Source organism: Carcharhinus amblyrhynchos, unplaced genomic scaffold, assembly GCF_965287045.1.
Source record: "Carcharhinus amblyrhynchos unplaced genomic scaffold, sCarAmb.v2.hapA scaffold_52, whole genome shotgun sequence".
NCBI lineage: Eukaryota > Metazoa > Chordata > Chondrichthyes > Carcharhiniformes > Carcharhinidae > Carcharhinus > Carcharhinus amblyrhynchos.
In genome coordinates, this window is record NW_027649793.1 from 1,621,357 (window position 1) to 1,635,470 (window position 14,114).

The following is a 14,114-nucleotide window of genomic DNA, read 5'->3' on the forward strand; positions in this document are numbered from 1 at the left end:
CCTCCCCTCTCTCCCCCCCGTTCCCTCCCTGTCCGCCTCTATCCTCCCTTCCCCTTCTCTACCCACTTCCCACCCTCCCTCCTCCTTCCCCCCTTCTCTCCCCTCCTCCGTCCCTCTACTCTCCTACCCATCCTCACTCAACTCTCTCCCCACCCGCTCCTTCCTTCTCTACTCTCCCTCCCCCACCTCCCCTCACTTCCGACCCACTCTCCCCTCCTTCCCTACCCCCTACCCTCTCTCCCTAATCCCTCCTTAATCCCTCTCCCCTCCCTTCCCATTCTTCCCTCCTCCACTCCCCCTTCCTCTCCCTTTCCTCCCCCTCAGCCCTCCCTCCCTAACCCTGTCCCATACCTCCTCTCCCCACTCCCTCTTCACCCCTCCCTATTCCCCCCACCTACCCCTTCATTCCCCCTCCTCTCCCCATCATCTCCACCTCCCCCTCCTCTCCCCTCCCTCCTTCCTCCAACCCCCTCCCTCTCTCCTCCTCCAGCCCCCTCCCTCCTCCTCTCCCCTCCCTCCCATCTCCCTCTGCTCTCCCACTCCCCTGTTCCCCTCCCCTCTAACATCCTCCCCCTCCCACCCCTCATCCCCTCCTCCTTCTTCCACCCCTGGCCTATCTCCTCTCTCCTCTCCCTCCGCTCATCTCCCTCCCCGTCCCACCTCCCCTCTCGCTCCTCCCTCTTCTCCCTCCTCCCCCTTCCACTTACCTTTCCACCTCCCTCCCCCTCGCCTCTCCCCCTCTCTTTACCTCCTCTCTCTTTCCCTCTCCCTGACTACTCCCCTCTCCCCATTCAATTCACCCTCTCTGTCCCTCCCCCACTCTCCACCCCTCCCTCCCCTCTCCCTCCCTTCTCGCCCTCTCTCCCCTCTCCTCACCCCAGACCCCCTCCCTCTCTGCCCGGCCCATCTCCTCCCCACTCCCTCCACCCCTCCCTGCTCATCCCTCCACCCTCCCCCCTCCACACCCAACCTCTCCCACTCTGTAGCCCCCCCATCTCTCTCCCGCTCCTCTCACCCGCTCCCACTCACCCCTTTCCCCTCCGGCCGCCCTCCCGTCTCCCCCGGTGCATCCACTCTCACTTCGCTCACCCCCTCTCCCTACCCTTCCTCTCCCTCCCTCCCCTTCCTCTCCCTCCTCCCCCACCTCACCTCTTCCCCTCTCTCCCTCCCGTCCCCTTCCTCCCTCTCCATCCCCTCTCCTCCCTTGCCTCTCCCCCACCATCCATCTCCCCTCTCCCCTTCCTCCCCTCTCCCCCTCCCCTTCTTCTCCCTTCTATCCTCTAACCCCCCTCCCCTCTCTCCCTTCCCCTCCCCCCTCTCCCATGCCTCCCCTCTCCCACCGCTCCCCTCTCCCTCCCTTCCTTCCCTTCTCCCCTTTCCTTCCCCCTCCCCTTTTCTTCCTTTCCCCCTCCACTCTGCTCTCCCCCTCCCTCCTCTTCCTCCCCCCTCCCTCCTCCTCCTCTCCCCTTCCCTCCGCCTCTCCCCATCCTTCCTCCTCCTCTCCCCCTCCCTCCTCCTCCTCTCCCTCCCTCCTCCTCCTCTCCCCCTCCCTCCTTCTCGTCTCCCCCCCACTCTCCCTCCCTCCTCCTCCTCCTCTCCCCCTTCCTCCCTTCCTCCTCCTCCCCCCTCCCTCCCACCTCCTCCTCCTCTCCCCCTCCCTTCCTCCCTCCTCCTCTCCCACTCCCTCCCTCCTCATCCTCCCCCCCTCCTCCTCCTCTTCCTCTCCCCCTCCTCCTCCTCTCTGTCCTCCTCTCCCCCTCCCTCCTCCTCCTCTCCCCATGCCTCCTCCTTTCTCCCTCCCTCCTCTACCCCTCCCTCCACCTGCTCCTCTCCCCCTCGTACTACTCCTCCCTCCCTCCTCCTCCACCTCTCTCCCTCCCTATCTCATCCTCCTCCTCTCCCCCTCCCTCCCTCCTCCTCTCCCCCTCCCTCCCTCCTCCTCCTCTCCCCCCCTCCTCCTCCTCTCCCCCTCCCTCATCTACCCCCCTCCTCCTCTTCCTCCTCCTCCTCTGCTCCCTCCTCCTTCCTCTACCCCTCCCCTCCCTCCTCCTCCTCCTCTCCCCTCCCTCCTCCTCCTCTCCCCTCCTTCCTCTCCCCCTCCCCTCCTCTCTCCCTCCTCCTCTCCCTCAACCCCCTCCTCCTCCCCCTCTCCCCCTCCACCCTCCTCCTCTACCCCTCCCCACCCCCCTCCTCCTCTCCCCCTCCCTCTCCTCCTCTCCCCCTCCCTCCTCCTCCTCTCCCCCGCCCCCTCTCCCTCCTTCTCCCCCGCCCCCTTCTCCTCTCCCCGCCCCCTTCTCCTCTCCCTCCCTCCCCCCTTCTCCTCTCCCTCGACCTCCTCCTCTCCCTCCTCCTCTTCCCCTCCCCTCTCCTCCTCTTCCCCTCCCTCCTCCTCCTCTGCCTTCTCCTCTCTCCCTCCTCTTCTTCCCCTCCCTCTTCCTCCCTCTTCCCCTCCCTCTTCCCCTCCCTCCTCCTCTTCTTCCCCCCCCTCCTCTTCTTCCCCCTTCCTTCCTCTTCCCCTCCTCCACTCACCCTCCTTCCCCTTCCTCTCCCCTCCTCCTCTCCCCCCTCTTCCTCTGCCCTCTCCTCCTCCTCTCTGCCCCTCTGCCTCCTCCCTCTTCCCTCCCTCCTTTTTCCTTTTCCCCTCCTCCTCTCCCTCTCCGTCCCCTTCCTCTCCCTCTCTCTTTTCCTCTCCCCCTCTCTTCCTCTGCCCACTCCTCCTCCTCTGTCCCTCCTCCTCTTCCCCTCCCTCCTCCTCTTTCCCCTCCTCCTCTCGCCCTCCTTCCTCTCCTCCTCCTTCCGGTTCCTCTCCCCATCCTCCTCCTCCTCTCCGCCTCCTCCTCTCCCCCCCTCTTCCTCTGCCCTCTCCTCCTCATCCTCTCTCCCCCTCTGCCTCCTCCTCTCTCCCTCCTCCTCTTCCCCTCCCTCCTTCTCCTCCCTCCTTCTCCTCTTCCCCTCCCTCCTTCTCCACTTCCCCTCCTCCTCTCCCTCTCCTTCCCCTTCCTCTCCCCCTCCTCCTCTCTCCCTCCTCCCTCTCCCCCCCTCTTCATCTGCCCTCTCCTCCTCCTCCTCTCTCCCCCTCTGCCTCCTCCTCTTCCCCTCCTCCTCTTGCCCTCCTTCCTCTCCCCCTCCTTCCCCTTCCTCTCCCCCTCCTTCCCCTTCCTCTCCCCTTCTTCCTCTGCCCTCTCCTCCTCCTCCTCTGCACTCTCCTCCTCTTCCTCTCTCCCCGCCTCCTCCTCTCTCCCTCCTCCTCCTCTTCCCCTCCCTCCTGCTCCTCTTCTCCTCCCTCCTTCTCCTCTTCCCCTCCCTCCTCCTCCTCTCCCCCTCCCTCCAGCTCCTCTCCCCCGCCTCTTCCTGTTCCCCTCCCTCCTCCTCACCTCCCTCCGTCCTCTCCTCCCTCCCCCTTCCTTTCCCCATCCTCCTTCTCTCCCCCATCCTTCCTCTCCCCATCCTTCCTCTCCCCCTCCTCCTCCTCCTCTCCCCCTCCTCCTCTCCCCCTCCTCCTCTCCTCCTCCTCCTCTCCGCCCCCCTCCTCCTCCTCTCCCCCACCCTCCTCCTCCTCTCCCCCACCCTCCTCCTCCCCTCCCCCACCCTCCTCCTCCTCTCCCCTCCCTCCTCTCCCCTCCCTTCTCCTCTCCCCTCCCTCCTCCTCCTCTCGCCTCCTTCCTCCTCCTCTCCCCTCCTTCCTCCTCCTCTCCCCCTCCTCTCCCCCTCCCCCCCTCCTCCTCTCCCCCTCCCCCTCTCCCCCTTCCCCCGCACTCCTCCTCCTCTCCCCCTTCCCCCGCCCTCCTCCCTCTCTCCCCGCCCCCTCTCCCTCCTTCTCCCCAGCCCCCTTCTCCTCTCCCTCCACCTCCTCCTCTCCCTCCTCCTCTTCCCCTCCACCTCTTCCCCTCCCCTCTCCTCCTCTTCCCCTCCCTCCTCCTCTTTCCTCTCCCCCTTCCCCTCCTCCTCATCTCTCCCCCTCTGCCTTCTCCTCTCTCCCTCCTCCTCTTCCTCTCCCCACTCCTCCTCTTCCCTCCTCCTCTCCCCCCCTCCTCTCCCCCTCCTCCTCTCCCCCTTTTCCTCCGCCCTCCTCCTCCTCTCCGCCCCTCTGCCTTCTCCTCTTCCCCTCTCTCCTTCTCCTCTTCCCCTCCCTCCTTCTCCTCTTCCCCTCCTCCTCTCCCCCTCCGTCTCCTTCCTCTCCCCCTCCTCCTCTCCCTCTCCTCCTCTCTGCCCCCTTCCTCTGCCCTCTCCTCCTCCTCCTCTCTCCCTCCTCCTCTTCCCCTCCCTCCTTCTCCTCTTTCCCCTCCTCCTCTCGCCCTCCTTCCTCTCCCACTCCTTCCAGTTCCTCTCCTCCTCCTCCTCTCCCCCATCTTCCTCTGCCCTCTCCTCCTCATCCTCTCTCCCCCCTTCCTCCTCCTCTCTCCCTCCTTCCTCCTCCTCCTCTCTCCCTCCTCCTCTTCCCCTCCCTCCTTCTCTTCCCCTCCCTCCTTCGCCCCTTCCCCTCCTCCTCTCCCTCTCCTTCCTCTCCCCCTCCTCATCTCCCCCTTCTCCTCTCCCCGCCTCTTCATCTGCCCTCTCCTCCTCCTCCTCTCTCCCCCTCTGCCTCCTCCTTTCTCCCTCCTCCTCTTCCCCTCCCTCCTCCTCCTCCTCTTCTCCTCCCTCGTCCTACTCTCCCTTCCCTCCACTTCCTCTTCCTCCTCCTCCTCCTCTTGCCCTCCCTCCTCCTCCTCTCCCCCTCCCTCCTCCTCCACTCCCCCTCCTCTTCCTGTTCCCCTCCCTCCTGCTCCTCACCTCCTTCCTTCCTCTCCTCCCTGCCCCTTCCTCTCCCCCAACTCCTTCTCTCCCCCCCTTCCTCTCCACATCCTTCCTCTCCCCCGTCCTCTCCTCCCTCCCCCTCCCCTCCCCCTCCTCTCCTCCCTCCCCCTCCGCCCCTCCCTCCTCCTCCTCTCCCTCCTCCTCTTCCCCTCCCTCTTCCTCCTCCTTCTCCTCCTCCTCCTCTTCCCCCCTCCACCTCCTCCTCTTCCCCTCCTCCACCTCCTCCTCCCCTCCCTCCTCCTCCTCTTCCCTCCCTCCTCCTCCTCCCCTCCCTCTCCTCCTCTTCCCCTCCCTCCTCCTCCTCCTCTTCCTTCCCTCCCCCTCCTCCTCTTCCCCCCTCCACCTCCTCCTCTTCCTCTCCCTCCTCCTCCTCCTCTTCCCCTCCCTCCCCCTCCTCCTCTTCCCCTCCCTCCTCCTCCTCTTCCCCTCCCTCCCCCTCCTCCTCTTCCCCTCCCTCCCCCTCCTCCTCTTCCCCTCCCTCCTCCTCCTCCTCCTCTTCCCCTCCCTCCTCCTCCTCCTCTTCCCTTCCCTCCCCCTCCTCCTCTTCCCCCCTCCACCTCCTCCTCTTCCCCTCCCTCCTCCTCCTCCTCTTCCCCCTCCTCCCCCTCCTCCTCTTCCCCTCCCTCCTCCTCCTCCTCTTCCCCTCCCTCCCCCTCCTCCTCTCCCCCTCCCTCCTCCTCTCCCCTCCTTCCTCCTCTCCCCCTCCTTCCTCCTCCTCCTCTCCCCCTCCCTCCTCCTCTCCCCCTCCTTCCTCCTCCACCTCTCCTCCTTTCCCCTCCCTCCTCCTCCTCTCTCCCTCCCTCCTCCTCCTCTCCCCCTCCCTCCTCCTCCTCTCCCCCTCTCCTCTCCCACTCCCCCTCCCCCTCCTCCTCCTCTCCCCCTCCCTCCCTCCCTCCTCCTCTCCCCCTCCCTCCCTCCCTCCTCCTCTCCCCCTCCTTCCTCCTCCACCTCTCCTCCTCCTCCTCTCCCTCCCTCCTCCTCCACCTCTCCTCCTCCTCCTCTCCCCTCCCTCCTCCTCCTCTCCCCCTCCCTCCTCCTCCTCTCCCCCTCTCCTCTCCCACTCCCCCTCCCTCCTCCTCCTCTCCCCCCTCCTCCTCCTCTCCCCCTCCCCCCTCCTCCTCCCCCTCCTGCCTCCTCCTCTCCCCCTCCCCCTCCCTCCTCTCCCCCCTCCTCCTCCTCTCCCCCTCCCCCCTCCTCCTCCCCCTCCTGCCTCCTCCTCTCCCCCTCCCCCTCCCTCCTCTCCCCCTCTCCCTCCCTCCTCCTCCCCCCTCCTCCTCCACTTCCTCTCCCCCTCCCTCCTCCTCTCCCCCTCCCTCCTCCTCTTCCTCTCCCCTCCCTCCTCCTCCTCTCCCCCTCCCTCCTCCTCCCTCTCCCCCTCTCCTCTCCCACTCCCCCTCCCTCCCTCCTCCTCTCCCCCTCTCCTCTCCACTCCCCCTCCCTCCTCCTCCTCTCCCCCTCTCCTCTCCCACTCCCCCTCCCTCCTCCTCCTCTCCCCCCTCCTCCTCCTCTCCCCCTCCCCCTCCCTCCTCCTCCTCCGCCTCCTGCCTCCTCCTCTCCCCCTCTCCCCCTCCCCCTCTCCCTCCCTCCTCCTCCCCTCCCTCCTCCTCCTCCTCCACTTCCTCTCCCCCTCCCTCCTCCTCTCCCCCTTACTCCTCCTCTTCCTCTCCCCCCTCCTCCTCCTCTCTCCCCCCTCCCTCCTCCTCTTCCCCTCCCTCCTCTTCCCCTCCCTCCTCCTCCTCTCCCCCTCCCTCCTCCTCTTCCTCTCCTTCTCCTTCCTCCTCCTCCTCTCCCCCTCCCTCCTCCTCTTCCTCTCCTCCTCCTCCTCTCCCCCTCCTTCCTCCTCCTCTCCCGTCCCTCCTCCTCCTCTCCCCCTCCCTCCCTCCCTCCTATCCCCCTACCTCCCTCCCTCCTATCCTCCTACCTCCCCTTCCCCCCTTCCCCTCTCCTTCCCTCCCCCTCCTCCTCTCCTCCCCCTCCTCCTCCCCCTCTCTCCCTCCTCCTCCCCCCTTCTTCCTCTCCCCCTCCCTCCTCCTCTCCCCCTCCCTCCTCCTCCTCCTCTCCCCCTCCCTCCTCCTCCTCCTCCCCCTCCTCTCCCCCGTCCCCCTCCCCTCTCTCCCTCCCTCCTTCTCCCCTTCCCCTCTTCCTCTCCCTCTCCTTCCTCCCCCCCTCCTCCTCTCCCCCTCTTCATCTGCCCTCTCCTCGTCCTCCTCTCTCCCCCTCTGCCTCCTCCTTTCTCCCTCCTCCTCTTCCCTCCCTCCTCCTCCTCACCTCCCTCCTTCCTCTCCTCCCTGCCCCTTCCTCTCCACAACTCCTTCTCTCCCCCTCTTCCTCTCCACATCCTTCCTCTCCCCCCTCCTCCTCTCCACATACTTCCTCTCCCCCCTCCGACCCTCCCTCCCCCTTCTCCCCTCCCTCCTCCTTCTCCCCTCCCTCCTCCTCTCCCTCCTCCTCCTCCTCTTCCCCTCCCTCCTCCTCTTCCCCTCCTACTCTTCCCCATCTTCCCCTCCTGCTCTTCCCCATCTTCCCCTCCTCCTCTTCCTCCTCCCTCCTCCTCCTCTTCCTCCCCTCCCTCCTCTTCCCTTCCCCTCCCTCCCCTCCCTCCTCTTCCTCTTCCCCTCCCTCCTCCTCCTCTTCCCTTCCCCTCCCTCCTCCTCCTCTTCCCCTCCTTCCTTCTCCTCCTCTTCCTCCTCCCCTCCCTCCTCCTCCTCTTCCCCTTCCTCCTCCTCCTCCTCTTCCCTCCCCTCCTCCTCTCCCCTCCCTCCTCCTCCTCCTCTACCCCCTCCCTCCTCTTCCTCCTGTCCCCCTCCCTCCCCTCCTCTCCCCCTCCCTCATCCTCCACTTTCTCTCCCCCTCCCTCCTCCTCTACCCCCTCCCTCCTCCTCCTCTCCCCCCTCCTTCCTCCTCCTCCTCTCCCCCTCCCTCATCCTCCACTTTCTCTCCCCCTCCCTCCTCTTCCCCTCCCTCCTCCTCTCCCCCCTTCCTCCTCCTCTCCCCCTTACTCCTCCTCTTCCTCTCCCCCTCCTCCTCCTCTCCCCCTCCCTCCTCCTCCTCCTCTTCCTCTCCCCCTCCTTCCTCCTCCTCCTCTCCCCCTCCCTCACTCCTATCCCCCTACCTCCCCTTCCCCTCTCCTTCCCCCCTCCCCCTCCTCCTCCCCTCCCTCCCTCCTCCTCCCCTCCTCCTCCTCCCCTCCCTCCTCCTCTCCCCCACCCCTCCTCCTCTCCCCTCCCTCCTCTCCCCTCCCTTCTCCTCTCCCCTCCTTCCTCCTCCTCTCGCCTCCTTCCTCCTCCTCTCCCCTCCTTCCTCCTCCTCTCCCCTCCTTCCTCCTCCTCTCCTCTCCTTCCTCTCCCCCTCTTCCTCCTCCTCTCTCCCTCTTCCTCCTCCTCTCCCCCTCCTCCTCTCCCCCTCCTTCTCTCCCCCTTCCCCTCCCCTCCCCCTCCTCCCCTCCCCCCTCCTCCTCTCCCCCTCCCCCTTCCCCTGCACTCCTCCTCCTCTCCCCCTTCCCCCGCCCTCCTCCCTCTCTCCCCCGCCCCCTCTCCCTCCTTCTCCCCAGCCCCCTTCTCCTCTCCCTCCACCTCCTCCTCTCCCTCCTCCTCTTCCCCTCCACCTCTTCCCCTCCCCTCTCCTCTTTCCTCTCCCCCTTCCCCTCCTCCTCATCTCTCCCCCTCTGCCTTCTCCTCTCTCCCTCCTCCTCTTCCTCTCCCCACTCCTCCTCTTCCCCTCCTCCTCTCCCCCTCCTCCTCTCCCCCTTCTCCTCTCCCCCCTTTTTCCTCTGCCCTCCTCCTCCTCTCCGCCCCTCTGCCTTCTCCTCTTCCCCTCTCTCCTTCTCCTCTTCCCCTCCCTCCTTCTCCTCTTCCCCTCCTCCTCTCTCCCTCCGTCTAATTCCTCTCCCCCTCCTCCTCTCCCTCTCCTCCTCTCTGCCCCCTTCCTCTGCCCTCTCCTCCTCCTCCTCTCTCCCTCCTCCTCTTCCCCTCCCTCCTTCTCCTCTTTCCCCTCCTCCTCTCGCCCTCCTTCCTCTCCCACTCCTTCCAGTTCCTCTCCTCCTCATCCTCTCTCCCCCTCTTCCTCCTCCTCTCTCCCTCCCTCCTCCTCTTCTCCCCCTCCCTCCTCCTCCTCTCCCCCTCTCCTCTCCCACTCCCCCTCCCTCCTCCTCCTCTCCCCCTCCTCCTCCTCTCCCCCCTCCTCCTCCTCTCCCCCTCCCTCCTCCTCCTCTCCCCCTCCTTCCTCCTCCTCCTCTCCCCCTCCCTCCCTCCCTCCTCCTCTCCCCCTCCTTCCTCCTCCACCTCTCCTCCTCTCCCCTCCCTCCTCCTCCTCTCCCCCTCCCTCCTCCTCCTCTCCCCCTCTCCTCTCCCACTCCCCCTCCCTCCTCCTCCTCTCCTCTCCCACTCCCCCTCCCTCCTCCTCCTCTCCCCCTCCTCCCTCCTCTCCCCCTCCCTCCTCTTCCTCCCCCTCCCGCCTCCTCCTCTCCTCCTCCTCCCCTCCCTCCTCCTCCCCTCCCTCCTCCTCCTCCACTTCCTCTCCCCCTCCCTCCTCCACTTCCTCTCCCCCTCCCCTCCTCCTCTCCCCCTCCCCTCCCTCCTCCTCTCCCCCCTCCTCCTCCCCCCCTTCCTCCTCCTCTCCCCCTTTCCTCCTCCTCTCCCTCTTCCTCCTCCTCGCCCCCTTACTCCTCCTCTTCCTCTCCCCCTCCCTCCTCCTCCTCTCCCCCTCCCTCCTCCTCCCCCCTTCCTCCTCCTCTCCCCCTTACTCCTCTTCCTCTCCCCCTCCCTCCTCCTCCTCTCCCCCTCCCTCCTCCTCTTCCCCTCCCTCCTCCTCCTCTCCCCCTCCCTCCTCCTCTTCCTCTCCTCCTCCTTCCTCCTCCTCCTCCTCTCCCCCTCCCTCCTCCTCTTCCTCTCCTCCTCCTCCTCTCCCCTCCTTCCTCCTCCTCTCCCGTCCCTCCTCCTCCTCTCCCCCTCCCTCCCTCCTATCCCCCTACCTCCCCTTCCCCTCTCCTTCCCCCTCCCCCTCCTCCTCTCCTCCCCCTCCTCCTCCCCTCTCCCTCCTCCTCCCCCCTTCTTCCTCTCCCCCTCCCTCCTCCTCTCCCCCTCCCTCCTCCTCCTCCCCCTCCTCCTCCTCTCCCCCTCCCCTCTCTCCCTCCCTCCTTCTCCCCTTCCCCTCTTCCTCTCCCTCTCCTTCCCCTTCCTCCCCCCCTCCTCCTCTCCCCTCTTCATCTGCCCTCTCCTCCTCCTCCTCTCTCCCCCTCTGCCTCCTCCTTTCTCCCTCCTCCTCTTCCCTCCCCTCCTCCTCCACTCCCCCTCCTCTTCCTGTTCCCCTCCCTCCTCCTCCTCACCTCCCTCCTTCCTCTCCTCCCTGCCCCTTCCTCTCCACAACTCCTTCTCTCCCCCTCTTCCTCTCCACATCCTTCCTCTCCCCCCTCCTCCTCTCCACATCCTTCCTCTCCCCCCTCCGACCCTCCCTCCCCCTTCTCCCCTCCCTCCTCCTCTCCCTCCTCCTCCTCCTCTTCCCCTCCCTCCTCCTCTTCCCCTCCTACTCTTCCCCATCTTCCCCTCCTCCTCTTCCCCATCTTCCCCTCCTGCTCTTCCCTCCTCCTCTTCCCCTCCTCCCTCCTCCTCTTCCCCTCCCTCCCTCTTCCCCTCCCTCCTCTTCCCCTCCCTCCTCTTCCCCTCCCTCCTCTTTCCCCTCCCTCCTCTTCCTCCTCCCTCCTCTTCCTCTTCCCCTCCCTCCTCTTCCTCCTCCCTCCTCTTCCTCTTCCCCTCCCTCCTCTTCCTCTTCCCTTCCCTCCTCTTCCTCCCTTCCCTCCTCCTCCTCTTCCTCCCTTCCCTCCTCCTCCTCTTCCCTTCCCCTCCCTCCTCCTCCTCTTCCCTTCCCCTCCCTCCTCCTCCTCTTCCCCTCCCTCCTCTTACTCTTCCCGTCCCTCTTCTCCCCCTCCTCCCCTACTTCCTCCTCCTCTTCCCCTCCCTCCTCCTCCTCTTCCCCTCGCTTCTCCTCCTCTTCCCTTCCTCCTCTTCCCGTCCTCCTCTTCCCCTCCTCCTCTTCCCCTCTTCCCGTCCTCCTCTTCCCCTCCCTCCTCCTCTTCTTCCCCTCCCTCCTCCTCTTGCCCTCCCTCCTCCTCCTCCTCTTCCCTCCTTCCTTCTCCTCCTCTTCCTCCTCCCCTCCCTCCTCCTCCTCTTCCCCTTCCTCCTCCTCCTCCTCTTCCCTCCCCTCCTCCTCTTCCCTCCCCTCCTCCTCTTTCCCTCCCTCCTCCTCCTCCTCTACCCCCTCCCTCCTCCTCCTCCTGTCCCCCTCCCTCCTCCTCCTCCTGTCCCCCTCCCTCCTCCTCCTGTCCCCCTCCCTCATCTTCCACTTTCTCTCCCCTCCCTCCTCCTCTTCCCCTCCCTCCTCTTCTCCCCCTTCCTCTTCCTCTCCCCCTCCCTCCTCCTCCTCTCCCCCTCCCTCCTCCTCCTCCTCTCCCCCTCCCTCCTCCTCCTCCTCTCCCCTCCTTCCTCCTCTTCCTCTCCCCCTCCTTCCTCCTCCTCCTCTCCCCCTCCCTCACTCCTATCCCCCTACCTCCCCTTCCCCCCACCTCCCCTTCCCCTCTCCTTCCCCCCTCCCCCTCCTCCTCCCTCCCTCCCTCCTCCTCCTCCTCCCCTCCCTCCTCCTCTCCCCCTCCCTCCTCCTCTTCCCCTCCCTCCTCCTCTTCCTCTCCTCCTCTCCCCCTCCTTCCTCCTCCTCTCCCGTCCCTCCTCCTCCACTCCCCCTCCTCTTCCTGTTCCCCTCCCTCCTCCTCCTCACCTCCCTCCTTCCTCTCCTCCCTGCCCTTCCTCTCCACAACTCCTTCTCTCCCCCTCTTCCTCTCCACATCCTTCCTCTCCCCCCTCCTCCTCTCCACATCCTTCCTCTCCCCCCTCCGACCCTCCCTCCCCCTTCTCCCCTCCCTCCTCCTCTTCCCCTCCCTCCTCCTCTTCCCCTCCCTCCTCCTCTTCCCCATCTTCCCCTCCTCCTCTTCCCCATCTTCCCCTCCTGCTCTTCCCCATCTTCCCCTCCTCCTCTTCCCCTCCCTCCTCCTCCTCTTCCCCTCCCTCCTCTTCCCCTCCCTCCTCTTCCTCCTCCTCCTCTTCCCCTCCCTCCTCTTACTCTTCCCGTCCCTCTTCTCCCCCTCCTCCCCTACTTCCTCCTCCTCTTCCCCTCCCTCCTCCTCCTCCTCTTCCCCTCCCTCCTCCTCCTCTTCCCCTCGCTTCTCCTCCTCTTCCCCTCCTCCTCTTCCCGTCCTCCTCTTCCCCTCCCTCCTCCTTTTCTTCCCCTCCCTCCTCCTCTTGCCCTCCCTCCTCCTCCTCTTCCCCTCCTTCCTTCTCCTCCTCTTCCTCCTCCCCTCCCTCCTCCTCCACTTCCCCTTCCTCCTCCTCCTCCCTCCCCTCCTCCTCTTCCCCTCCCCTCCTCCTCTTCCCCTCCCTCCTCCTCTACCCCCTCCCTCCTCCTCCTCCTGTCCCCCTCCCTCCTCCTCCTCTCCCCCTCCCTCATCCTCCACTTTCTCTCCCCCTCCCTCCTCCTCTACCCCCTCCCTCCTCCTCCTCTCCCCCCTCCTTCCTCCTCTCCCCCTCCCTCATCCTCCACTTTCTCTCCCCCTTCCTCCTCCTCTCCCCCTTACTCCTCCTCTTCCTCTCCCCCTCCCTCCTCCTCCTCCTCTCCCCCTCCCTCCCTCCTTCCTCCTCTTCCTCTCCCCCTCCTTCCTCCTCCTCCTCTCCCCCTCCCTCACTCCTATCCCCCTACCTCCCCTTCCCCCCACCTCCCCTTCCCCTCTCCTTCCCCCCTCCCCCTCCTCCTCCCCTCCCTCCCTCCTCCTCCCCTCCTCCTCCTCCCCCTCCCTCCTCTCCCCCCTCCTCCTCCCCTCCCTCCTCCTCTCCCCCTCCCTCCTCCTCCTCTCACCCTCCTTCCTCCTCCTCTCCCCCTCCTTCCTCCTCCTCCTCCTCTCCCCCTCCTTCCTCCTCTCCCCTCTCCCTCCCTCCTCTCCCTCCCCCTCCTCCCCTCCCCCTCCCTCTCCCGTGTCACACGACGCACTCTCTGCCGCTGAATCTAATTCTGTTTTTTTCTCCCAGTCTCTGTGATCCTGGATGTGGAAACAGCGAATCCGCAGCTCGAGGTGTCTGAGGATCTGAAGAGTCTGAGACGGACCCGGACCGAGAGGAGTCGCCCTGAGACTGAGAAGAGGTTTACACACAGTTCCAGTGTGCTGGGATCAGAGGGATTCACATCAGGGAGACATTACTGGGAGGTGGAGGTGGGGGGGAATCAGTGGTGGAGCCTGGGAGTGGCCCGAGAGTCTGTGGAGAGGAAGAACTGGGTCAGACTGAACCCGGAGACTGGATTCTGGACCATTGAGCGGTTTTGGGATCAGTTTTATATAAACTCCTCTCCTCGAATCCCTCTCCATGTCAGTCAGATCCCCGGGAAGGTGGGAATTTATCTCAATTATGAGTCTGGGACAGTTTCATTTTACAATCCGGACACCAAGTCCCGTCTCCACACTTTCACTGGGAATAAATTCACTGAGAAACTTTATCCTCGCTTTGGGACTCGGGATGGAAACAATTGGCTGAGAATCTGCTCCAGTTCTGATTGGATCCGGGAAATGGGCGGGGCCACAGGCTGGTGTCATCATCGCTGACGTCACAATGACCCAGTGATTCGGGTCGGGGCAGAGGTCAGGGGTTGGGGGTCAGAAACCATCATTGACAACAGGTTATCACTAAATGTGTATTTAATTTACAAATTGTAAAATCCCAATCAGACTGTAAATAAAACAAGACAAATAGAAATGTCAGAGGATTCAAATAAAATGTAAATTAAATATCTTGTGTCTCTCCTTCCTTCATTTACTGCTTCAGTCAAACCACCCAGTCCCATCCTCCATCTCTTCCCCTGTTTCCCAGTCTGTAGCTGGGATTTCTTCCCTGTTTCCATTTCTCACTCTGCTCCCACACTTGACTCCAGCGCCTGTTTTGTGAGCGGTGATCACAGTGACCATTCAGCCCAGAGTGTTGAACTTTCCCTTGCAGTTCATTGTAGTGCCGATTTCAGCCAGAAGATGGAGATGTCGAGCTGTACAAAGGTCAGTAAAGTTTAACAGTGCAATGTCGCCTCCTGCTGCTGGATACCTGGTACTGGCAGCAATCCCAAAATGCTGAAAATTGGCTCTTTAATCACACAACCTGGTTTAATAACCGGGGAATTGGGGGATAGTTAGAATGAGATAATAAAACTGAGAATAATGGTCTCTGGTGATACTGCAACAGTATGTTTCCCTGTACAATTCACCAGCAGATCAAATTAATAATAATAGCAGAAAGTGC

General features: G+C 64.8%; 1 protein-coding gene across 1 annotated transcript in view; it reads left to right on the forward strand.

Moving 5' to 3' along the window:
- The window catches only part of LOC145337551 (butyrophilin subfamily 1 member A1-like), a 48,949-nt gene extending 35,354 nt beyond the window's left edge, over window positions 1-13,595 (forward strand). Inside the window, exon 8 of the mRNA XM_080182343.1 lies at window positions 12,861-13,595. Coding sequence (XP_080038469.1) covers window positions 12,861-13,429 — 569 coding nt within the window. The 3' untranslated portion in view covers window positions 13,430-13,595. The remainder of the gene's footprint in view (window positions 1-12,860) is intronic.
- The last annotated feature ends 519 nt before the right edge of the window (window positions 13,596-14,114 follow it).